This window comes from Rhamphochromis longiceps, linkage group LG12 (assembly GCF_057381845.1).
Source record: "Rhamphochromis longiceps isolate RC_006_pf linkage group LG12, R_longiceps_female_GT1.1, whole genome shotgun sequence".
Taxonomy (NCBI): Eukaryota; Metazoa; Chordata; class Actinopteri; order Cichliformes; family Cichlidae; genus Rhamphochromis; species Rhamphochromis longiceps.
In genome coordinates this window covers 11,688,598-11,715,551 of record NC_140568.1, presented here as the reverse complement: position 1 = coordinate 11,715,551, position 26,954 = coordinate 11,688,598, and the positions used below count along the sequence as shown (strand labels likewise).

The 26,954-nt window shown below is 41.9% G+C and overlaps 1 protein-coding gene across 10 annotated transcripts in view; it reads right to left on the bottom strand.

Annotated features, from left to right (window-relative positions):
* The window catches only part of arvcfb (ARVCF delta catenin family member b), a 261,056-nt gene that overhangs the window by 70,992 nt on the left and 163,110 nt on the right, over nt 1–26,954 (bottom strand). For 8 of the 10 annotated variants that reach the window (XM_085424757.1, XM_085424758.1, XM_085424752.1 and 5 more), the window contains 3 exons: nt 20,280–20,438; nt 19,519–19,539; nt 10,321–10,961 (listed from right to left, as the gene is read on the bottom strand). In XM_085424757.1, coding sequence (XP_085280883.1) covers nt 10,321–10,961; nt 19,519–19,539; nt 20,280–20,405 — 788 coding nt within the window. In that variant the 5' untranslated portion in view covers nt 20,406–20,438. The remainder of the gene's footprint in view (nt 1–10,320; nt 10,962–19,518; nt 19,540–20,279; nt 20,439–26,954) is intronic. The other 2 variants (XM_085424754.1, XM_085424755.1) reach the window with 1 other exon arrangement.

Here is a 26,954-nt window from a genome sequence, read left to right as displayed (position 1 = left end):
TGTGAAGGTGTACGTCAGTTTTTTTGTTTCATTTCCACTCTATGTTACAACCAGATTTTGGATGGTTTGCATAGTGTGGGTTGTTTGAAACAAGCACCTTTTGTAATGATAGCTGTGGAGTGCAACAAATTTAATCAGGTTTTCACAGATCTCAAGTGCATGAAGTGTGCAAAGGTACTGGAGACCTTCCTAGGGCAAAATATGTATAGAACAGGGTGTTTAAAGCATATTAAGGCCGACAAGTTGATATGGTCCTGCATACTCTTTACAGCAGCAGACAATTTTCCATATCTGTGTGCTATCAAAAGCCCTCCACAAAATAACGAGAGCTGGAGGGCAAATAGCACAACGTTAAGTGCTTGCACACCTAAATCAGTCATCTCTCTGTTTCTAAGTTCAGCACGGTGGAACAAAAAGGACATTTTGTTATTACTAGGGCTGAACGATTATGGAAAATAATCTAATTGCGATTTTTTGCCCCAATATTGCGATGCGATATGCGATTATTTTTTTAAGGTCTTTGTCTTCTGTATTATTAAACAAAGACAAGCAATACATCATATAGTATGGCCAATACTATATTACATTAATTTTAAACTGTTCTTTCCTGGAAGACAGACCTCTGTTATGATGACATGAGGTGATGCATGAATTGATGACTGACATTTTTATTTAACTTCTTCAATCACAACAGTATATTTGAACATACACATTAGTTTATTTTTAGCTTACAAACATCTGAGCATAAAGTGCTGACAAGGAACCCTGGTGTAAACATTAAAATGAAAGTCAGTACAATGTGCAGATTGCAGAAATATACATAAAAAAAATCAGTGGCTTTACCACACTCAGTTTTTCGACATCTGTGAACTACTAGACAGTCATTCAATTAAAAAATAATATTAAATAAATAAAACTAATAAATAAAAAATACACACATCTTACTGATCTCTGCAGTCAGTAACATTACACATAAAGTGCAAACATAATAGCAATTGTATAAACACACACACAAACACGCCTTTAAAGTTTAAAGGCGTGAAATTGGACGGTCTAGTTCTGATTAGCGTCACCGCTGTCTCGGTGGAGTTTAATAAACTCGGCCGTCTGCTTCTTGCTATCTAAAATATAACCAGACACTGGTGTAAATTCTCGACTGTCTCATACTTCTGTTTAATAAGTTTTCTGTTTGACGTTTAGTCAGCTGTGTGAAAACCAAGGAGGAACCCACCCGGGGGATTAATAAAGTTTTATTTTATCTAATCTAATAACTTTAATCTCAGCCAAACCGATTTACTCACGAACAAACAAAACACTGAAAAAAGCCCAACAATAACATTTTTAGGTTGTCTAAGTGACTTATATATTACGTTTAACCCGAGCAGCGAAACTCCGCGGTGATCTGAAAATGATGTGCCGGGAGTTGTGCCGTTCTCGGCCGCATCAGTAACCCTCGAGCTCCCGGCTAGCTGTCGAGCTGGTGGGTAGCAGACGCCTCTGAAAACGTCGAAGCACTTTTGCAAATATGGGATATCTTGATAAACCGAGCAGATATTTGATGTTTACACAACTACTTTCTCGCCTGAAAATATGTTAAAAGTTTATTTTGTGACCCAGAAAGATTAGTATGAGTAATTTTAAAACTTAGTAGCGGCCGCCATTGTTGGAAACTGGAGTTTGGCTGGGCCGCGCTATGAATTCTGGGATATGGTAGTAATTTGGACAGCCTTCGGCGCGTCGCTGTGACGTAATCGGTCTACAAATGCGGCCTCAGGAGGATGCAGCCCATGAATTTGGACATGTCCAGAGTATAATCGCAGCCTTTGCGGTTAGAAAATTGCACTTGATCATGTCGCGATATTATCGCAAATGCGATATATCGTTCAGCCCTAGTTATTACTGCTTTTAAAGTCATCACATAAAATATATTTTGTTAATTTGTGCTAAACTTTGAGCACTCAGTTTATCTCAATGTTTTTTCCGTTCTTTGCCAGATAAGAGACTTGGATGCTTAGGGGCCGTTGTATAATCGATAGAAGCTGGTTAAAAGTTGGCTGCAGGACACGTGCCCTCCCTCGTTTGTTGCGTTGTTTTTCCATAACTGACATTTTGGCTTTTATGGTACAACTTGGTGCGTCTTACTGCCAGAAAAATCGATACGAGATGTACTAAAAGAAAAACTCCTGCTTAACTATTGTAAAAAGATTCTAAATCTCCTATTCAGGTGGATGGAAAGAGGATTAATAGAGATGGAGTAAGACAACAAGGCTGTCAAGAACAGCCCTGCGGCTAAATGCTGCAAGTTAACTAAATTGAAAGAGCTGTGGTGCTGAACGGCTGTAGCTTGAAGGGATATGTCAAGTCACAACAAACCTGAACTGCAAAGGGCATTTGGTGTATTCTCCGTGTTTACGATTCTTTTAAAAGTTTATTTTTCCTCTCTAATCTTTATGGAACATTTTGGGGAGCCACAAATCTCAATAGCAGCCTGTAACCACAGTATGGAAGGAGGGGCCAATCACGAGCGCAGAAGCCTGATTACAGCACATCATTTGGACAACAACTGCTGCTCTGAGGTTTGGCAAAAAAACACTGAGCTTCTTGACACACTACAAGGAAAAGGAGGGAAGTTTTAAGCGCATGTGCACGTGCTGCTGGTTTACTAATTGCTTCCATGTGTACGCCACGATCCAAACACATACAACAACATTCAGAGATCTCTTTCGCTATAGAGTATTTGACTTGACAAGGCAAAGAAAGGCAGAAATTACCCCGCTCTAAAAGAAGGGAAGTTCACAATCTCAGCATCAACAACACTGCACATACCCGCCACACACACACACACACACGCAGACACATTATCTGCCGTGCCGTGTTTCTCATGCACTTTCTTTAACGTGCACTTCAATACACAGATAAGATGTACAGTTGTGCAGATCATGCCTCATTTAGATCTGGGCCAACGTGGCAGGGCCGGTGGTGAAGCAGACATCTTGAGGCTGAGTGATGGGAATGTCAGGATTTGCATTTAAATTGGCGCCATTGTGCGTGCAGGGTAGGGTGTATTCATAGGATGTGAAAGGGTTCTTTGCAGCCAGATATGATGATGCTCTGAGCATGATTACAGAAGATCACTCTCCTCATGTTAATCGAGCTGGTAAATGTCCAGCCTATTTGTGTCGTGTGCGACTGCGCGGGCGCGCTTGTTTTGTTTTATGACACAAAGAACAAAGAAGAAAAGATAAGCAGATACAGTAGATATGAGATGTGTGTGTGGCTGCAGAGTTTGGTATTCATCGATTTGTTTGAACTCTGTCACATCCTCACTATGCTCCCATTGCTTCATCGTTTGTCAATTACTTGCATCACATTTCAGTCACGGCCATGCATGAGCCTCGTCTTCTGCAGGCCCATAAAAAGAGGCGACTATGAAGGATTACAGGCTTAGAAGATGTTTGGATTTCATATGTACAAATACCATCCTGGCATTTATGAGGTTTTCAGTGACTGTCCCTGTTGACAATTTGCTCATTTTGAATTAATATTGTTTTATCGTGCATAGAAGTCATTGTGGAAATGGGAAGTGAAAGGAACAGAGCTGGAGTCTTTCCATCCAGTCACTTTTTAATTACTCTGGTTTTCTGATAGCATTTTCTTTTACATAACTACTTGAGTTGTTTATTTTTTTTTTAATAAAGTGACATTGTTTCATTGACAGAGTGGAAGTATAACTACCCTGCTTCCACAGATGGGAATAATACAGAATGCAGCAACTTCAAAAAAGTAGTAAAAAAGTGGACAAAAACAAATCAAAACTGGAAACTGACCAACTGTATTAAAAAAAAAAAATGCTCATTTTGAATTTGAGGCCAGCAACACACGTCAAAGACACTGGAACAAGATAAAGTAAGTAATGCTAAACAGGAATCTCAGATATCTTGTAACTAGTTGTTTAGCAACAGGTCATCAGAATGATTTGCTATACAAACAGCAATTACAAAGCAGGAGCAGATATCACTTCTTGTGCTCAGGAAAACAATGATCAGCAAAGATAGTCCAGGGCAACCTCACAAATACAAAATCCAGAAGCATCACCATCTGCTATGGGCCAAAGATCTTTTGCATGGAGCAGCAGTGCACGAGTGTCCTGTACAAATGCACTCATGCACTTAACAATATGAACCGATTTCATGGCAGGTCTGGCTTGTTTTAGCACTCTGGATGCTAAAATAGCATCCTGCAGTCCAAACCTGTCACCCTGTAAAAACACTAGAGACGCTGATGAGCAGGTGAAATCCTGCATCAGGCAAGAATAAGAAACAATTTGCTTTCAAAACTGCAACAACTGTTCTCCTTATTTTAAGTGTTATTGAGGTGATGCAACACAGCTGTAACTTTTTCAAAAGGAGCACAGAAAAACTGAAAAACTACTCTTGCTCTGATTGGATTTGAATGCCTCTTGACAAGATGGGACAAGGGAGAAAATGCCTGAGTTGGCTAGTGTCACTACAGACAAAAGAGGATAGAAATGACCCCCTCCATCCACCGTCCCACCCCACACTATGCAATTAAGCGGTCACTAAATGTGTCTGCATGTATTTACATGTCTGTGTGGGGGGAGTGACCCCCAACGCTGACTGTCCAAGGAGAGATGAGCCATTAAAGACTGGTTTAAAAAAGCTTCAGTAGTCTGGCAGGGTTCAAGAGCAGCTATTAATCAACCTGGCCCTGAGGACACCCACACCTGAAAGGTGCTCGTGGACACACGCAGTGTGTCACACACACATTAAGGATGTGCTAGGCATTCACATTCAGACAGTGTGGGGGATGGGGAGAGGAAGGAAGAGCAACATGTATCTGCAAAGCCTGAGCAGGAGTAAGAAAGAGATGCTATATATATATATATATATATATATATATATATATATTTTGATTACAAGAAGGCCTATGACTCAATGCCCCACAGCTGGATACTGGAATGCCTAGAATTGTACAAGATCAATGGGACCCTAAGAGCCTTCATCAGGAACTCAATGGGGATGTGGCGTACAACACTAGAGGCCAACTCCAAGCCCATAGCACAAGTCACCATCAAGTGCGGGATCTACCAAGGAGATGCTCTGTCCCCACTGCTGTTCTGCATAGGCCTGAACCCCCTCAGTGAGATCATTAACAAGACTGGCTACGGATACCGACTACAGAACGGAGCAGTTGTCAGCCACCTCCTGTACATGGATGACATCAAGCTGTATGCCAAGAGTGAACGAGACATCGATTCACTGATCCACACTACCAGGCTATACAGCAATGACATTGGAATGTCGTTCGGACTGGAGAAGTGTAGTCGGATGGTAACAAAGAGAGGGAAGGTAGTCAGAACTGAGGGGATTGAACTACCAGAAGGCAACATTGCAGACATAGAGGACAGTTACAAGTACTTGGGGATCCCACAGGCGAATGGGAACCATGAAGAGGCCGCTAGAAAAGCTGCAACCACCAAGTACCTGCAGAGGGTCAGGCAAGTCCTGAGGAGTCAGCTGAATGGTAAGAACAAGATCCGGGCCATCAACACGTACGCCCTGCCCGTGATCAGGTACCCTGCTGGGGTAATAGGCTGGCCAAAGGAGGAGATAGAAGCCACTGACATAAAGACAAGAAAGCTCCTTACCATGCATGGAGGGTTTCACCCCAAATCCAGCACCCTGAGGCTGTACGCTAAGCGGAAGGAAGGGGGCCGGGGACTGGTGAGTGTCAGCACCACAGTCCAGGATGAGACAACGAACATCCAAGAATACATTAGGAAGATGGCCCCAACTGACCGAGTGCTCAGTGAATACCTCAGGCAGCAGAAACCCAAGAAAGAGGAGGGAGACGAGGAACCATCATGGAAGGACAGGCCCCTGCACGGTATGTACCACCGGCAGATAGAGGAGGTGGCTGATATCCAGAAATCCTACCAGTGGCTGGACAAAGCTGGACTGAAAGACAGCACAGAGGCACTAATCATGGCAGCACAAGAACAAGCTCTGAGCACAAGATCCATAGAGGCTGGGGTCTATCACACCAGGCAAGACCCCAGGTGCAGGCTGTGTAAAGATGCCCCAGAGACAATCCAGCACATAACAGCAGGGTGCAAGATGCTAGCAGGCAAGGCATACATGGAACGCCATAACCAAGTGGCCGGCATAGTGTACAGGAACATCTGTGCCGAGTATAACCTGGAAGTCCCGAGGTCAAAATGGGAGATGCCCCCAAGGGTGGTGGAGAATGACCGAGCTAAGATCCTGTGGGACTTCCAGATACAGACGGACAAAATGGTGGTGGCTAACCAACCGGACATAGTGGTGGTAGACAAACAGAAGAAGACGGCCGTAGTGATCGATGTAGCGGTTCCGAATGACAGCAATATCAGGAAGAAGGAACACGAGAAGCTGGAGAAATACCAAGGGCTCAGAGAAGAGCTCGAGAGGATGTGGAGGGTGAAGGTAACGGTGGTCCCCGTGGTAATCGGAGCACTAGGTGCGGTGACTCCCAAGCTAGGCGAGTGGCTCCAGCAGATCCCGGGAACAACATCGGAGATCTCTGTCCAGAAGAGCGCAGTCCTGGGAACAGCTAAGATACTGCGCAGGACCCTCAAGCTCCCAGGCCTCTGGTAGAGGACCCGAGCTTGAAGGATAAACCGCCCGCAGGGGCGTGCTGGGTGTTTTTATATATATATATATATATATATATATATATATATATATATAGATAGATAGATAGATAGATAGATAGATAGAGAAAGATATGGCAAAGTATAAAGTGCCCAGACAATTAGATGCACCAACAAAATATCAGATAAAGCTCCATCAGGCTTGTCTAATTCTACACATCACACACTATACGGAAGCTACAATTAGCACCTGCTGCTTGGAGTTTTCTTTCATGAACATAAACCGTAAAAAAATGATCCCTCCTTTCAATGGTTGGCTCACAGATACAAAGCAGAGATTCAAAGTTAAGTTCTTTTACAGGACATAAGGTATCTCATGTCTGATGTTCACTAAGATTACTGAAAAAATGTTTGACTGTGTTAACAGATGACAAAGGGAGAAGCTGAAGGTTGAAGAAGAGAAACAGCAAATGCAGATGTTGCCATGTAAAGAAATTCACGATGTGATCCATCTGTTAACATCCTGTCATGTTATGGTTCACCTTTCTGGCTCAATGACCGTATGCAAGTCTCTGCATTTTTGTATGTATGTGTACTTGATAGCTATGGTAATACAAGACTTTCAAATGAGGCACATCCAGAGAAGCCCAAAAAGACATCATCATTTCTGTCCATGAGCAAACACTCATCCACGGAGGTGACAAAATGAGTGCTTGACTCCAATGCATAAAGAGGTTTTATTACAAAACATCTTCATTTCTGAGCATAATTGAGGGCTTGCAACGTAATGATAAGCTGTTATTAAAGTCCTTAAATTCCCAGATTTATTACAGCACGCTGGGTTAGCCAGTGCTTTCTTGGAAGAATATTAATTGTGCTTCGAGTGCTCAGGAGAGACTGGGCACTCGGGAGTGAGCTCACTGTCACTGTTACTGTTACTGGAAGGGAAAAGGCTGTTTGGATGCTGTTGTTTTGACACGAGTGCAGGAAAAACTAAGCAAAGAAGAAAGAAAGATCGTCTTTCTTTGGACAGCAGTCATCCAAGAGCTGCTACAAATCTGTGTTTGTGTGTGTGTGCGCAAGTTTGTGTGGGCAATCACATGAGCAGCTGTCAGTGTGCATGTCTGAGGGGTGTATGTGGCTGTTAGGGCTGTGTTGTGACACATGTAAGGCAGGCTACAAATTGCCTGTCAAAGAAAGCGCCTCTCACAAAGCGGATGGGGGAGTGACTCATTTTGTGAAGATGTGGATTATTATTAAGTGTGTGTGTGTGTGTGTGTGTGTGTGTGTGTGTGTGTGCGTGTGCGTGCGTGCGTGTGTGTGTGCGTGAGTGAGTGAGTGAGACACAGACAGGTACTATGTGTGTAATTGTCAGACTCAGAGCTAAGTCAAAAGTGTGTAAAGACAGATATTCTGATTAGCCATCTGTTCTTCGGAGCCTCATCCGCATCAGTGTACTCTGAAATGCACAAGTGGGTCTGTACATAAGTTTAATTAAGATGCTGGATGAAAGCAGACTTCTGCATCACTGTAAAACATGTGCTATCCTGCTTTTTTCATGCCTTTGGATGACGGATTGCTACTGAGAAATGAGACCTTCCACGACCCTTTTGGTTTCCTTCAGCAGCCTATGGAGGATTTCTATGTAAATGAGGATTTCTATGTCATGTCCTGAACTCTATGAACAAGTGCCTTTCTCAGTGAGTAACACTAGCTAGAAAATTCAAGTTAACAAACTGTTCAACGAATGACTGGCTCCCAAGAACTTCACATAGAGAATAAGAAGGAGAAACTTTCTGCTTCAGCTCTGCTAATTCCTCCGAACTCCTGGGCCTGGTCTGGCAATTTTCAGATTAGTCTATTAATAATAGAGTAGCTCAGTTACCACTATATGGCTAACTTTATCCTGCTTGCTAATCTCATTGCTTATTAAATGATATGTGTAGAGTGACAAGTGATACTGATTTTGGCCAATAATAAGTAACTGTTGCTTTGTACTGAAACAGACTAATTTTCCGGTAGCCATACCTTTGTTATGCAGCATGTATCATTGGTCAACTTTAGTTTCAACATGCTGATATTGAGGCAGAAACACTGATCTTTCAGCTAGTGTACAAGATTCATAATGTCTCTATGGCAACTGACATACAGATGTTTACTTCAAATACAAAGTAACATTTATTTTTCCGTGTATTAGCTAAATTTACACAGGTAACTCAAATGTAACATTTGCACATTGTTATGCTTATTACACTTACAATTTAACGGTCACCAGAGGGGTTACATTTTAAGAATTGACATTATTTCCTATCTCGTGCACCTTTATCATTCTACACCATTAACTGAGGGTCAAAGATGGTCATAACAAATGCCAGAGAGAGGAAATTCCTATATTTCCACTTAAAAACCCCTATTGTTGATATTAATGTAAGGGTTAACGTGCCTGACCTGTAACAAAATGTTCAAAACTGTTCTCTTTCTTCTTTTTGTGTCGTTTTAAACACTGCTCACAATCATATGTAGCAGTAATTAAGCTATTTAGGTTTATGATTTATATTTAGATCAACACTTTTCAATAAAAGAAAATATATTTGTCACCATCCGTGTAGAGTTGACGATGACATGAGCCGCATGGGGCCGTTGCCACTCCGTCTTTATTCTGAGTTACACCTTCCTATTGCATTTCTAATGGTGCCAATAATTTAATATGTTATCTTTCAAATTCTCAACTTCGGCTAACCTTCTGGACGTGGATGTCATTAATAACAATGATGTCCTGGAAGTTATGGAGAGCCTCTTTAAATACAACTAAAACCAAACACATCCAGACTCTTTCCTCTCTTGCTCTTTGCTGCACTTAAACCTCCACAGCCTGTCTTTAGACTTGGCTTCAGGCCCAAACATTTTAGCCCTTAGATTGGTGGAGGAAAGGTGTAGGAACTTGAAAATATCCATCTGCTACAGATCGCTGATTGAAAAGAAGTCTTTAAGACACACCAAGTCGACTTCAAACCCTCTCTTCGATTTACTTGAGAGTGGACATTTTTCTCAGGTTCTCCTTTGGGCGGCAACAAACTGATTGGAAACTATTAGGAGACAAGGGTCCATTTTGGGATCTTATTGTTAGAGACTGACAAGCTTTTTTCTGCCCAGCGGAGCCAAGTTTTAGGCCTCTCTCTACAAAGGATCCTGAAAAAAAGGAAAGGCTTTGAAAGATAGCTGACAAAAGCCCGCTGTCCTCTCCGACTCTCCCTCATCATGTCTCTCATTCCCACCTCTTTACCCCTGACATAAAAACATGTTCACTATCTACTTGGAGGAAAACAGCAATCAAAACCAACTTATTCTTTGCTTCCTTTCTCAAACAAGGTGCTCACAGACAAGAGACATCTGTTTACTATGATGTAGTCTTTTTTTATGGTGTAAATGAGACAAATACTCTTCTCTCTCATTGCAGAGTTCACTTGTGTTAACACAAAGTATCTTAAGCATAAAATACTCCAAAACAGAATTCTAGTGCAAAAAAGTAAAATATATACACTGTATGAACTTGCACACCTTTACCAAATTATTCCCCATAAGCAGTAGTAGCAGTATAAATGGCTGTATATTACAATCTCACTATGTCAAATATTAGCCAAGGACTCTTTTGTAAAAGCAACCCTCACCTGACTCGGGGGCCATCACGCAGCGGTTCCCGGTGGGTGCGCCCACGGTTGGCCCCTGGCAGGGTGCGTCGGTTGGCAGTGGAGTAATCAGGCTCCAGCTCATATGGCTCTTCTTCTTCGGGGCCCAAGCTGCGGCGATCATCCTCCAGACCATACGGCTCAGGCTGGAAGCGTTCTGGTTGTGAGCGGTTCAGATCCACAGTGCTGCTGCCCATAGGCACCTGGGGCTGCGCCACATGGCCATAATCATCCTTTCTGATAGGCAGGGTGTAGCTATTCTCCGGCCGGTAGCTATTAGGCATGTATGGGTACCGCGGCGGCCGGTAGTTGACACCACGAGAAAGACTGCCGTAGTTATCCGTCAAATCGGTGTAGCCATCGTGAAGACCATAATGGCGAATGTACTGGCTCTCCGGTGTCTCTCCGTATGAATCGTTGTAGGAGTTGTTGTAGGAGCGCGTCAGGGTTGAGGTTGCTTGAGGCGTTATGAAGCGGTCACTTCCATTCTTCAGGTATCGCCGGTCAATGGAATCGGTGTAGCTGCCCAGCGGGGACGTGCCTTCAGGCAGCGGCAAGCCATCGGGGCCGAGGGGCACCTGACGCACTGTCCGAGTGGTCACCGTCTTCACCATCTTAGTCACCTGCATGGGGAAACAGATACACACTGTCAGACAGCGTAGAACAATGTTACACCAAACCTATGCTTAGGTTTAAATACAGTGGTCAGCTTTAAGCTGACAACACACATAATAAATGTGAGCACTTGGAAATGTTAAGGTTTAACTCAATCTTTAAACCCTCATGCCAACGAGGCATAGTACTAACTGACCAATATTCAATTTTCAGCCTGTGTAACACGTTGGTTGTTAGAAAAAAAGCAGGCAGTACATCCGATCTGCTTTAAGACAAACGCTCCAAATTTAAACCCCAGATGCTGTGTGTACACAAGAAGTGCAAATTCAGGCTGAATAGTGCTGCAACTGAGCCTGATGGAAGTTGTATAGCTCCACTGGACCTTGAGTCCCGAATGGCTCCAGATGAGCAATGTAGCATCACAGTCCATAGCTGAGGGACTGTTAAAGCCAGACCTGCGTGCACGCATTTCTCAAATTCGCATCATCCTTGAGCTAAATAACTCTGCTTCCTCTGCTGTCTCTGTGGTTTTCTGGCTGGAGAATGACAGACAGCGACTCCCTCCTTGGGCTCTCTGCCCATATAGAAAGCAATTTGCTGCCCACTGAATTCTGCTGTGGCTGATAATTGGCTATTTTGTCCGTGGCTATAAATTCATCTTTAAAATTAATGAAGCTGATGAAAATTAACCGTCATCTGCAAGGGGCGCAGGTCTGATGTAGTTCACGTCGTGCCTGACAAGGTGTTGCAGAGAGTTTTGTTCCCTTAAAAACTTAAAATCTAAGGAAAAAGACAAAAAAAGACCCTGCTCATTCCTGATTCCGATGGGCTTCATTTTCAGTACCGGCCCTGTTAATCTGAAAACGCCGTCTTTATTTTCCCATCAATGCCATGATTCTGATTTTAATCAGGAGCAGAGGCACGTAATAATATCATGGAACCACAATGAAGCATTAAACCGCACCACAAAGGACGGCGCCAGGAGCAAACGCATAAACCACATATCAGTTGTTAAACACGGCATCCTCATTAACTTGCTTGAAACAAATAGAAATTTTCACTGGCCTTGTTTCTTGGTTACACTCTCACTGTGAGCTACATAAGACAGCCTATTTCAGGAACGTCAAGGTTCATTTCCATGTTTTAAGCACAGTAATTACTGAATAGTTTGCATTTGTTTCTAACTGCACAAAGCTGAGGTGGAGTGGCATAGTTAAAAAAAAAACCCAAAGAGCTCATTTGCTTGAGTTACATCAGCTAAAGGATGTGCATGACCTTAGAATCACAATAATGAGCTTGCTTTCATCTTGTTCACTGTGGCAGGTCATAGCAGGACCTCAAGTCTAGACTGCTCTGGTGCTACTTGCTGGGCTTCGGTGACCCAACAAGAGCTAGAGGCTGAATGTCATACCGTGCATGAGGTGGCTACATGTGCACAATAAATAAATAAACATTTCTAGTATTTTTTAATCACATTTGGTTAATATTTGGTGCTATTTTATTCTGACAGAAACTGAGACGAGGGTACGTTGAATGCTACAGCTTCCCAGCCTCGACACGCCCGGCTGCCTTGTACTAACACAGCTTTTTAGGCGATTTGCAAGGGCTGCAAAGGGAGCTATCGGATAGGTTTCAAACGCTCTTTGATGTGCGCTCAAGTTCACAAGGCGTTAAACCGTCACGCACGGGTAGACGAGGGACCAGGGTTTCAGAAGAGCCTCTGAAATATGCTCAAGTGGTGTAAACAGGCTCAAAAGAGAATTGCTAAATTGGTTGCAAATATATATGAATATGTAGCAATACTCAAGATTTCTGTGTTTGTACATGCTTGGAAAGTGACAGCAGTACTGAAAAATGTTTAACAAAAAAACAAAGCAAACAAAAAAACCCACAGGCAGTTAAGACACAGTCCTAGACGGTTTACCAAACTGTTAAAGCAGAGGGGAAAGTAGCAGGCGGCAAACTGTCCACTTTACAGCACTGCAAGACATTTCACAACCTCTGTGGCATTCACTTTATCGGGCACTTAAATTGACAAGGTGGCCATGGGCTAGTGAGGCAAAACTGAGGGAGTGATCAGATTTTTGAGCAGCTTGTGATTGCAAAACCTTCGATTAGTTTTCATCTTCTCTTAAAGAGAATGAGGAAAATTAAAACTGTTATTATATCTTGGGAAAATTCAGGCAGGCGGGGGGAGGCAAGAAACAACACAAATCACACAGGTTCGGCGTCCTTTACTGGGTCTGTCTCAGATAGGGTGGGGGTCGAGTTGGTGACCGGGGTGGGGGTGCGTGTGGCAGGCCTGGACTCCACTAACAAGTTGTCAGATACCAACAATGGATGGTAGGTGCGACGGGTGATGGTTTTCACCACTTTGGTGACCTGAAGTTGAAGGGATTCGTGGGAAAATTTGTTTCATTACACACTGATCCATACAGTTCTGATTCACATAGTCTGAGTGTAACAAGCAACGGTGTGCAAAAGAGAAACAGCTTAGGAATAACAAAATGATCTAATAAACAGATACACTGCTATTTTAATGAGCTGGAATCACCACTAAACCACAGATGTGTAAGAGAAGTCTCCTCCAGTGCCAGTGGGACCTTAGAGGAGGGGTCAAATATTTGTGAAGGAGTAAAGCTCTTCCCATAATTCAGATATTTAGCTACTATGTGTTTTCCGTCATGAGACTGTGATATTCTTTCTTTTAACTGTTTGAAACCCAAAATGGCCACAGCTGGCCGGTCAGAGTGTTTCTATTTTTTGGATCAAAAATTTTTTTGTACACACTATATGTTAATAACATCAACACCTAGCAATAAATCCGTCAGATGACTGTTCATGTTATAATGTCGGGTGTGGAGCATCCACAGCTATTCAGTCTGGAGGAGGCTGTAAAGCTTTGTGAAAGGAGGCTGAAACAGGTCGATGAGCCAATGAAGCTCACTTCTGATGGATGACAGCGACACCAACATTTTTAAGGATTTCAACTTTTCTGTTGGCCTGAGTGACTGAAGCTTTCTTTGAGGTGGAGCTATTATTGCTGGAGTCAAACATTAGCATAATGTTAGCTTATAACCAGCTGTTCTTGTTGTTGTTTAGCTGGCTCTTGGTAACTGTCGAAGATGGGAGGGTAGCAATTCTGATCTGCTGACAGTAACTGGGACAAAATTGAGAATGAAAAGGCGTGTTTATGCCTATTTTAGTGTGTTAGAGCTCTGATTTCAGTTTAGTGCATGAGGCTTGAGATGAGCTGGAAAAGGACGAGGTAGAAATGTGGAAGGGGAAAGGAGTGGTGGAGGTGCCAGATCAGGAATCAGATCAGGAATCTGGAAGATTCTAATAGGATACTATATAGGTAAAGACCCTACAATAATACACAGAAAACAGATATATGTATATATATAAAAAAAACCTCATCTTAAGTGCGTCATGGTTCCATATACAGTGGGGCAAAAAAGTATTTAGTCAGCCACCGATTGTGCAAGTTCCCCCACTTAAAATGATGACAGCGGTCAGTAATTTGCACCAGAGGTACACTTCAACTGTGAGAGACAGAATGTGAAAAAAAAATCCATGAATCCACATGGTAGGATTTGTAAAGAATTTATTCGTAAATTAGGGTGGAAAATAAGTATTTGGTCACCTCAAACAAGGAAAATCTCTGGCTCTCACAGACCTGTAACGTCTTGTGTAAGAAGCTTTTCTGTCCCCCACTCGTTACCTGTATGAATGGCACCTGTTTGAACTCATCATCTGTATAAAAGACACCTGTCCACAGCCTCAAACAGTCAGACTCCAAACTCCGCCACGGCCAAGACCAAAGAGCTTTCGAAGGACACCAGGAAAAGTATTGTAGACCTGCACCAGACTGGGAAGAGTGAATCTACAATAGGCAAGCAGCTTGGTGTGAAAAAATCAACTGTGGGAGCAATCATCAGAAAATGGAAGACATACAAGACCACTGATAATCTCCCTCGATCTGGGGCTCCACGCAAGATCTCATCCCGTGGGGTCAAAATGATCATGAGAACGGTGAGCAAAGATCCCAGAACCACACGGGGGGACCTGGTGAATGACCTGCAGAGAGCTGGGACCAAAGTAACAAAGGTCACCATCAGTAACACACTACAACGGCAGGGAATCAAATCCCGCAGTGCCAGACGTGTTCCGCTGCTGAAGCCAGTGCATGTCCAGGCCCGTCTGAAGTTTGCCAGAGAGCACATGGATGATACAGCAGAGGATTGGGAGAATGTCATGTGGTCAGATGAAACCAAAGTAGAACTTTTTGGTATAAACTCAACTCGTCGTGTTTGGAGGACGAAGAATACTGAGTTGCATCCCAAGAACACCATACCTACTGTGAAGCATGGGGGTGGAAACATCATGCTATGGGGCTGTTTTTCTGCCAAGGGGACAGGACGACTGATCCGTGTTAAGGACAGAATGAATGGGGCCATGTATCGTGAGATTTTGAGCCAAAACCTCCTTCCATCAGTGAGAACTTTGAAGATGAAACGAGGCTGGGTCTTCCAACATGACAATGATCCAAAACACACCGCCCGGGCAACAAAGGAGTGGCTCCGTAAGAAGCATTTGAAAGTCCTGGAGTGGCCTAGCCAGTCTCCAGACCTCGACCCCATAGAAAATCTGTGGCGGGAGTTGAAAGTCCGTGTTGCTCGGCGACAGCCCCAAAACATCACTGCTCTCGAGAAGATCTGCATGGAGGAATGGGCCAAAATACCAGCTACTGTGTGTGCAAACCTGGTAAAGACCTATAGTAAACGTTTGACCTCTGTTATTGCCAACAAAGGTTATGTTACAAAGTATTGAGTTGTATTTTTGTTATTGACCAAATACTTATTTTCCACCCTAATTTACGAATAAATTCTTTACAAATCCTACCATGTGGATTCATGGATTTTTTTTCACATTCTGTCTCTCACAGTTGAAGTGTACCTCTGGTGCAAATTACTGACCTCTGTCATCATTTTAGGTGGGGGAACTTGCACAATCGGTGGCTGACTAAATACTTTTTTGCCCCACTGTATGGCACTTATAGCAGAATTCAAACATAATGTGTTAAGCATAGGTTACCTTTTCGTGACACTGAAACTTCAGGTTAAACGTACCTCTCTAACTTATTAAAAGCAGTTTTTAAAAAAGAAGTCCAGATGTAGAAGCCTATGGGGGGGAAACCTCTCACTTGATTTATTTGAGGTTATGGTCTTAATGGCTAGTTTCAAGTCTTCATAAACGCAACATCATGTTCATTCTGTAAGCTATGGTTCCAGTTAGAGCCAAGGAGGAGGATAAAACAGGCTTTTAGAGCATACGAGCGTGTGGTGTCCCTCAGTTTCTCAGCCAGATCAGTTTCTCGCTTGTTGTCTCTAGTTTCAAAATACCGAGGTGGCAATCGTTAAATGGCTCAGCACCAGGGAACTTCCCTAAACGATTGATGACGTCACAGTGGCTACATGCTGCTTTTCCATGCATTTTATGGTCGCATAAAATGTTTGGGGGAAAGTGGGCTTTAACACTAGGCCTGTTGAAATCGTGACTCAGACGTTATTATTCAGTTTTGTCTCGATTGTTAATTATTCCTCTGAATCCAGCATTTGTCAGGAAGCTTCAACTTCTGTAGCCCCACGCAGAGTTAGCCTGCTATCTCTCATTAGCCTCCTGCAGTGAGAATAGACAAAGACTTGAGAAACCCATTCAGCAATTTTGAATACATTGTATCCGAAGCACCAGTCAAATCATTTTTCCTGTGGGTGTCAGACACGGAGCTATTGACAACTGTGTCGATTTCAAGAACGTCCCAAGGTGGCAATTTTCCTTTGATTAGCTGCTTCGTTAGCAATCATTCCACTGAAGCCAGTTTTAAAAAGGGGTTCACAATATATCTGACACCACTGTTGCAGTGTATCATCAACTTTTAGGAGGATAAAGAAAATTAAGACTCTTGTCAGATTTCAAAGCTAATTATGTGCCGGGCTCGGCCATACTTATAAACCATGTCACATGGCTACAGCAGTTGTCTGCATCTTGAGAGAAAAGCGTTCTTACTCTGCTCTAGTAACTGCCTAGCTTGATGAGTGTGCAGTCTATCTTCATCAAAGACAATTTCTTTTTTTAATAACAGCCAGACATGAATAAATCACCATTAGGCCTTTTTTTCCCCTCTGGAAGATAATAACCAGTTGCTGCTTCAGTTTGACTTGCCAGTGCATGATGGGCGATGAAAATGCTATTGGTTTGGTGGTCTGCATCCACACACACACACTAGCTCACATCCAGACCAATGAGAAAGAAGGCTGCTTTTATTGGTCCAACTGTACTTTAGCACTGAAATGACCGGTGTTTTATTCAGAGTGTCTGCCAGCAGGAAAAGAGGGCTGGGAGGCAGCCAAGAAAAAAGCAAAAAAAAAAAAAGCATGGCATTGTAGGGCAGGAGGTAGAATGTGGATCTAATTGAGCATGTATATGTGTTCTAACTCATACGCACGTTCAGGGTCCGGGCCAGTTCACTTTTGAATTGACCTGATTGAGCGCATAAACAGAACCAGCAGTTAATCTGCCAATGAAAGGTTATTCAGTGCTGTTTTGCAGCCTTAAATGAGAAATTTCCAAGATTAACTCCATTTGTCACCTGAGATTTACCGGTCTCTTTGCACAACCACACAGTTCTACAACACAAGTCCCATCTGTTTTTATTTTTTCCCAACGGACAATCAGGGGGGAAAAACCCCCCACTTTTCTCTTCCTTTCCCATTATTCAACCAAGTAATTTTCCCGAATACTGAATTAAAAGAAAAATATTTACAACTGAACAAACTTTTTTCCTTTTTTGCCTGCAAATCAGCAATGTAGGAGAAGCTCCAGTGCTTCAACTTCAAACAGTCAGGTGGGGGATAACCATAAAGGGAAAGGAGTGTGTTAGCATTAGAAAGCATGGCAAACCTTTGGGTTAAAAGAGCACGTATGCACATAAATACAACTGACTTGCTGGGAGAAATGGAAAGAGGGATAGGGTAAAGGAACACTTCAGAAAAGGGAGTCAAAGACAGGAGAGGAGTTGAGGAAAAAGACAGACAAGGAAAGCGAGCAGGACAAAATTCTCTTTGTAAATTCTCAACTGGGTCTGGATCTGTTTACCACCACAGACCTACAACCTTCCACAAGTTCACCCTGAGCAATCTGCTTAATCTACATTCCCCTTCAAAGTGACTTCCAGAAAACAGGCAACCCCACCTCTCAGCAGGGTGGCAGGCCCTTAAAACTAGCCTCGTTCTTTCCCCGTCCTCGGCAGCAAAGCCCTTGATTAGTGTGATGTTTTACTGCGTGCGTTTTGTGTGTGTTACTCCTAACAAGTCTTGTGCTGTAATGCATAAAAGCGTGCGAGAGAGTTTGTGTGGCCAATTCCCTAGCAGTAAACAGGCTGGAGGGCAACGGGTCCTCCCTGATGAGGGATTAGACCAGGCTTTTTAATTACAGTTTCACAGTCACAGGAGTAAGAGCTCCACACAGCTCCTCACCACTGCTCTGGAAGCCTCCAGCTACAGCAGCTGACTGTAGCCACAAAGGCGTATATCTGAATCCCCCCGCAAAGATTTTGCAATACAACCCTATCTCTGAACGCCTTAAAATGTAGAAGCAAAAACTGAATTTTCAATCCCAGCATTATTCTGATGATGCTGTTTGGTCAAATCCAATACAACAATGAATTCAGGCTTTAGCAGAATAATGATACCGCCTGAAAAGGTTTCACAGCTCTGAGATCTTCAGCAAGGTAGCAAATGATTTTGTCCTGGTTTACATGTTAAACAAACACCAAATTTACTTTGATTTCAAGAAACCTAAAACAATTTCACTGATATTAAAATTCCCCAACCTTATAATTTAAAGCGTACAGTTTCAGGAAAATGTTTGTGAACACTTCACTGTGTTTCTTTATAAATATCACCTAAAACGTCATTAGATTTTCACAAAAGTCCTAAAATTAGATATAGATAAAAACTAGACTTGGACATTTATTTATTAAGGAAAATGGACTGCATTAGTCAAAACTCTTTAGAGAGAACGCATAATGAGTTGCTGTTTTTGTGCAGGACCCACAAATCTGATGTGTTTGTGCCATTATTTGCTTTCTCAGACGTTATTGTGAAGGTCCGACTTTGATTGATCCTTTTTCCAAACTCACTGATTCAAAGAGTCTGATTCTAATGTCGCCTCCATATTTACTGCTAAGGCCACAGACTGTCAAGCTTTTGCTTGCAGCTGTATATCAAAGTTATAAATTATAGACTTTCTTATAATTTATGATTCCACCAAGGAATACTGAGACACTACATAAAACAAAGACAGAGAAAAACTATGCAAAAGAGAGTATTGCTAGGGACAGATCAACCGAGGTGGAAGCAGCAAGCAGTGGCTTAAGTGAGAGGTCGCTTTTAGCTTGTGATGATGCAGAGTTGTGTTGCACGCTGCTGCTATAGCCTGTATGGGCACACAAATAATGGTGGCGTGATGGGAAAAGCTATACTGGTACAAAAGTCAACTCACCTTCACGTTAGCTGATATACCCTTACAGAAAAACAAAAGAACACAGTAGAGGACGAATCAACAAAGGAGCTTTTGAGGAGCACAAAACTGATAGAACATCAGGGGAATTTGCTCATAATAATAATAATAACAATAACAAATAAAAGAAAGAAAATGAAGAAAATAAAGCCATGAGAAGGAGATGAAACCACTTTGGGCTGTAGGATTATGGGATTTATAGTTCTTAAGAATGGAAGTCTGGGAGTGGAGATACGGTACCAAGCAGTAATCCATAAGCATAATTTGAGCAATACTGAAATGGATCAAAGGGACTTTGGGGAGTTTTGCTACTATGAGGTTATTGGGATCAATGTGCCAAAACAATGCCGCTGCTTTGAAGAGTCCTACTCGTGTGATAGTACGCAGAAAAAGTATGGCTTACCAGTGTTATGCACAGGTCATAGCTTTATTTTAAAAAACATTTTAAAGTTTCAAATTTTAACTGGATCACTCCTTTAAGTTAATATATCTGTGGGGGACAAAAATGATTTGATCCCCTGCTGAATTTATAAGTTTGGTCACTTGCAAAGAAATGAACAGAAATTTGCTCCATTTAAATGCTAGAAATGCACCAGTTCAACAGCGTATCAAATAATTTGCCCCCCTGTATAACTGACCTTTCTATTTAATCATGTCGTCACTAGTTTTTTTTTTTTTTAGGATCAGCATCAGCCACTGCCTATGCACTGTGACCATGCTGTGTGTGCAGCTTTACGTCTTACCTTGGTTTCTGTGCGCCGTGTGGTTCCATCATCAGAGGTGACCACTGAGACGTGGGAGGTGGGGGTGCCGGGGTCTTCTTCAATGGTGACCGTCTCCTCCACCACCTCCTGCGGCTCTTGCATCATGGCCAGGGATGTGGCGTTACTGGGGCTCTGCTCCTGTGCAGAGAGAAGTAAAAAAGAGAATCTGAGAAAAACTGAACTGAAATAACCGACAGATTTAAAAAAAAAAATTAAATAAAAAAAGCTGTTAAGATAGAGTGGAGAAAAACAGAACAGCATCCAGGTAATCATCCATTAGACATATGACAAGATGAAACTTTAATTGGGCCACAGCAGCAACAAATGACATTAGAATCCAGCAGAGAGAAGCAGAGCATAAATAAGAACATTGCAAATGAAGTGTATTAAATATAATGCCACCTGCAATTTGCAATGCAACACTCGAACATCAAGTAGATGGAAAGTGTGAAGCGCATGGCGTGAATAATAATGTGTAGAAAATAACCGCTTTAAAATACACGGATATGAATAATAAGTGTTTACGATTTCCAAACACGATGCGGTATGAAAAAAAAGGGCTGCAGAAAATATTCATGAAAATAACTGAAATATGAAAATGTAACTGTATTGTATGGATATAATTAAAAATAACATACTGCCGTTTTCACAACGACAGTGACTCAGTGTGTCAAACGTATTCAGTCTGTCCCTGCTTGTGTATAGGTCATGGAAATGTACATACACTGTCAAAGATTTAAAAAAGCAGTTTAAAAACACAAATGCACAACTGGTTCACTCAAAAAAGGACGTAGCTGAATTTGAAATGTTCACGTTATTGTCACTGTAACAGCAGCAGATTTAGGATAGGGAACATCAGACATGCACTGATTCAGTAATTGAATTGGATAGTGGTTGGACAGTGACTCAGAAAGCTAGACTGGACATCGATGACAATAGGCCAATCGATTGGATTCGGTCTTGCTCTGTGTTTACTATACCACGTGTCAGCAGCAGCGCAGTGATTGTTAGAACAAAACCTAACATAGCACGGAGGAAGATAACAACAACTTGTCAGCAGATTGGAGGTATTCCACACGTCTTGCTTGTGGCAGGTAAGTTTGTGACTTAAACTGTGGCCAGGTGTCTTCATTTGACTGAAAAACTGTTGACAACTCTTTCCCTCTCTCCCAACTCTCTCTGTCACAGTGCTCTGCAAAAGCCTTGAGCCATTCCTTGGTTCTTTATATTTTGCTAGGAAAATGGATGAAACAATTTCTTCAAATGTGGAAAACTTAAATTGAAATACAGTAAAAAAGAAAAAGAAAAAGAAAAAGCAGAGTTAATACAGTTCTAACAGGTTTAAAATCAATATTTGGAGTGACCAGCTTTGCTCTTCAACACAGATTGAACTCTTTTAGACACGCTTTCTTATCATTTCTTTAAGTAGTCTTCAGGAATATTTCTCTAGGCTTCTTGTTTCTACCTTGAGCTCTGATCCCGGTCAAGATAATCTCACACTGCTTCATCAATGCTGAGGTCTGGGCTCTGAGGAGGCCAATGACGATTTAAAATCTGATGGTACTTTTCTACATTCATATTTCCATCACTTCTGACAGGATCCCCACAGCCACTCACAGAACTACAGCATGAAACCACGACAGAGCCTCTACCATGTTTTATTAATGGCTAAAGACACCACTGTTAAACCTCTCTCCTGATCTCCCCAATTCATAGTGACATTGATTTGAATCAGAAATTTCAAATTTGGATTTAACACTACAAAATACCTGATGCCACTAATTTTCAGTCTAGTTATTATATAATTTGATGTACCTCGGTCTTTACTTCCTGTTTCCCTTTAACTGAGTTTCAGATGAGGCTTCAGTGAACAGTAGATGGATCAGATGAAAAGGAGCTTTGCAAGGCATCATTACATCATTCATTGACAATAAAAGGGTTTAACAACAAGCAAATACATATCTACTTCAGGTTTTCTGTCAAAATACCTTATTCCACATATTAACTACAATATAGCTTTCCCATTACCTCCTGTATTTACTGAACTGATCCATTCTACACTCAGAAAAAGTGAATTCTCCATTTTATATATTTCCTGTACTTTTTCTTTCCATTCTGTCTGTACTGGGAGTTCTTTCATTAGCCATTTCCTGGTAACTGCTTTCTTACCAGCTCCCTGGGTAATTACTTCTACAATTTCACTCCAATATGGTTGAATAGCTGGGCAACCCCAGAAGATGTGAAAGTGATCAGCTACCAGTTCTCCACACTGTCTCCAACAACGACCTTCTGCTTTCATTTTAGTTTCTGAGTAGTAAGAAAAATCGAATCATATTTTTCCAATGCAAATTCCCTCCCGTGACCTGAACTAGATCTATTCAGTTGTGTAATCTTAGATTTGTACGTATCAGTTATTAGGATGATTAGGCCAGTATTACTTTCATCCCTAGATTCCATGTTACTGTTAAAATAGGATCTAACCCCCAATATTGGAAGTAGTCTTGCCTTTCCAATCATGTTTGCCCTTAAGTCTTTCAAAACTGTGCATTTCCCCTGCATCTGATGTCCAAACACCTCTGGCTGACCATCGTTTAAAGCGATTATCTTGCTGGGCTGGAGCAAATTCTTTATCATATGCTACCCACCGTAGCTGTTTCATCGGATTTCCTAATTTTAGTTATTCATATAACCAAACCAGATATTTAGGGGTGTTCTTGTCCCACAGTTTTCTTTCAGTTCTAAATGTGATTTTCTGTCTCCGATTATTGTTTGAAATGGTAAATCTATTTGAGTCATGTCCACCTTACTATTTTGCTTTGTAGGAAGGGTTGCACCAGTAGATTAAATATCTCAATTCTGCAGCTTTAAAATGACTTTGCAGGAAGCTGTAGTGTTGTGCATCTCACTCTGGGCTTCCATATGAATCCTGAGAGCATTCTGCTCCACATATTAAATAGTTTCATTGGTGTTTCAACCAGGACTGACCGAGTTGTTTATGTCAACTCTACTACCACTTGACTTGCATAACAAATTCCATCTATGTATACCTTCCTTATAATCAGTAAATCATTTATATCATAGATCTCAGATAATGTTTTGGGAACCTTATAACCCTTCTTCACTGTACATGTCTTCAGATTCATTCTTTTAGTTGTATTAGTAGAGTCAAGAGAGGGCTGCAGCAGTCTCTGCCATACATAAGGGTACCTCTGGTCTCTTCAGTAATCATGTTAAATATTTTCTTAATTAGCATTTGGTCATTACGGGCGATCGTGGCTCAAGAGTTGGGCGTTCGCCTTGTAATCGGAAGGTTGCCGGTTCGAGCCCCGGCTTGGACAGTCTCGGTCGTTGTGTCCTTGGGCAAGACACTTCACCCGTTGCCTACTGGTGGTGGTCAGAGGGCCCGGTGGCGCCAGTGTCCGGCAGCCTCGCCTCTGTCAGTGCGCCCCAGGGTGGCTGTGGCTACAATGTAGCTTGCCATCACCAGTGTGTGAATGTGTGTGTGAATGGGTGGATGACTGGATATGTAAAGCGCTTTGGGGTCCTTAGGGACTAGTAAAGCGCTATATAAATACAGGCCATTTACCATTTACCATTACCTAGTGGTCTGTAAACATGGCTTATGGTCAATGAGTCCAGTTACTAGGATATATAGCCCCTCTTTGTCTAATTAGTTGAAAGGTTTTTTTTATTAGAGATTAATATTGCGACACCTCTTGCATGTCCTGGTTTGTATGATGAGTAATATGTATGTCTAAAAACCAGTTGTTTAACTGTTTAATGTTCCATATTATTTATACGCATCCCTTACCAGAATATTATGACTTCATTTTCCATTTTCATCTTGGTTGCAATTCTTTTCCTTTTGATTGGGCTTTGCAGGGCTTTAACATTTAATTTTACTATATTATATTCCTGGAATTATGTCATATTCCCCTAAGCAAACATGTATAGTATAAACTCCAAAAGTGAAGTTCTGAACAGGGAAGGGAATCCTCCAAATGAAGGGCCCCTCCTGGGAGCACAGAGATCCTCTCTGGTTCTGCGTGTGTGCTTCCCTACTCTCAAGTTGCGCCATATTATACTTAGATTAAACCACATTTATTATCAAAATGTCTTCCCAAGTGTGACCTAGTGATTTGGAGAGCGGCATTTCTGATTCTAAATTGTCCTGATAAACAGTTACTTGTGTCTCTACTCCGTAACTTTTCCATAAGTTGTTTACTCACGAATGGCCCTTAATTTTTGGCCTTTAATCCTCCTTTGTTGTTCCTCTGTTATATGTAATGGGGCTGTCAACATAGACCCGAAACCTTGCTGGGGCTCATGTCTTGCACAGTTTACGCAGTGGAGCATATTCCCTTCTTTTTTGGATAACTTTGGGTAGCCATGGTCAAAAGAAAAATCTTGCAGCAGTCTTGTATCCCCAGGTCGATGTCTGAGAGCAAAAGTTTGGTCTTAATAAAGTTCTTCAAGGACTCAGTTGGGTTTCCACGTTATTGTCCTAACATAAGTTGTTTCTTCAGGACTGCGTCCCAAAGTCAGTTAACAGCGAACACCATTGTGGCATGTGCGTTCTCTTTACTTCTTTCTCCATTTCTTTCCTTTTCTGTGGTCTTTACTATCTTTGCTCTTTATTTTCCCATAGGTCTTTAAATAAACGTGATGTTCTAGACAGGAAAAAAGGGGAAACGATAGACCTTTGCTGAGAGTTCACATAATATGCTGCTGTTCATTTTGCTGCCACTTCCCCTTTAGTCCTGTACACCATGCTGAGAAATAACAGCTCTTTGGGAATCACCTTGTTGGTACAAAAATATAATTTTATTCCTGTCTAACTGTGTTATCTTTGGCATTTTCGTAGATTCAACTATGATCAAATGATCTGTTTTTGCAACAGGCTGCTAGTAACAAAGTGCCTAAAGACACAATTTGGTGTTCTTTGCCAAGTTGTCTGTTATGCGTAGACACAATACTGAGTCATCGCTTGAGTTAGGCAGAATGATGATGCTTGAATGATTCACTGATCAGTGTTAATTGGCTTGACAAACAAACAAATCCTCTGAAAACGGTCAGGTACAAGAACAAGAACAAGACTGAAAATTAGTGAAAAAAGCAGCCAAAGGAAAACGTTAAAAACCTTCAGAAAGCCTGAGGAAATATTGGTCAAGACCACTCTGAAAACTTTAATAAAAGTCTGGCTCCATGGAGCAGAATATAAAAAAAGACAGGCAGCTCAAAAACCATATGCTTATGATACCATGCACCAGCTATAGTGCACTGGTTGTAAGAACAAGAGTTAACAAAGCGTGGAGGTTTAATAACTTAGCATTGATATTAGGATAACAACACTGCAATGCAGGATAGGCAACAAGCTCCTCACCTCTTGATACTTAAAGTTAAAGCTTCTTTCAAGGCAAGAAAAATCAGAAGGACCATTTTTATTCATATTTCATTGAAAGGCCGTGGATTTCAAAAAGAAAAAAAAACATGTCTATAGGCTACAGGTGACAGTGAATATGGGGTTCCGCATAACCCACCTGACCTTGTTCAAAGAAACAAGGTCAGGTGCTGCATTTCCTGCTGATGGAAAATGATACAAAGTCAACGGTCGGAGGTGCAACGCCCTGTCATGGCCCGCTGCTGCGCTGGAGTGTGACAAAATTACAGCTCTCAGGGTGGAGAGGGAAAGGGAGGCATTTGAAGCAATCACTGATAACCAAAACAGCACGGAGCCAAGAGAGGGAGAGGAAATCGAAAGTAATAGAGAGGGCGGAGAGGGAAAGGCTTGCAGTTGGACGGTGTAGTGGGAGAAAGAGTGTTTCTTATGTCGGAGGAAAAAGGAAGTCTGCTTGTACTGGTCATAAGGACTTTGTTCAGGGTGTTAGAAATGCCACAATAATGTGTGCACTTCCTGTTCTCTTTGACCCTGATGAAATGTATTTACAAATTCTGTAAAAAATAAATAAATAAATACATTAAAAAAATGCAAATATTTCCATTCAGAAAATATTTCTTACTTTTTTTTGAACCCCTCAGTCTTTCTCTTAAAGACAAATTTAAATAATCTCCAACAGTGACATCCTTCCAAGTTCTTGTAATCTATTTGCAAATTCATTCACATGCTGTAATGATGACTATTTCTGTCTGCCCAATTACACAAAGCTCACAGGAGTAATGAAGCGAAGGCCAACAGGCGAGCAAGAGGAAAAGTTTTTGTGTTATTCCCTGTTGTCTTTTGTTGAAAGACTAAGTGACACTTTGTGGAGGAATACAGCTTGTTTTCTTCACATCTTTGAAGACACTAATAAGCAAACACTCCATTGATTGGACAAGTTCTCTCAGGCTTCAAAGCCCCACACGCCCTTCATCGATCTGCTCCTCCCTCTTGCTGATCAGTCAAAAAGTTTGCACTTTTTACGTCTAGGATCCTCTCCCCTAATTCTGCAACCCTCCAGCCTCCAGGTCCCTGATGGGAAAAAAGACCTGGGCTCTCAGTCTCGGTACGCATCACCTCCTTCAGCAGCTCACTAAAAATAAAAACTGCTTCCTTCATTTACCTGCCCCACTCTATTCAGTAACTTAGAGTCAATTAGCACTCTGAACTGAGCCGAGTTAGATCATTACACTTGGAAAATGGTTCCCAAGCCCCAT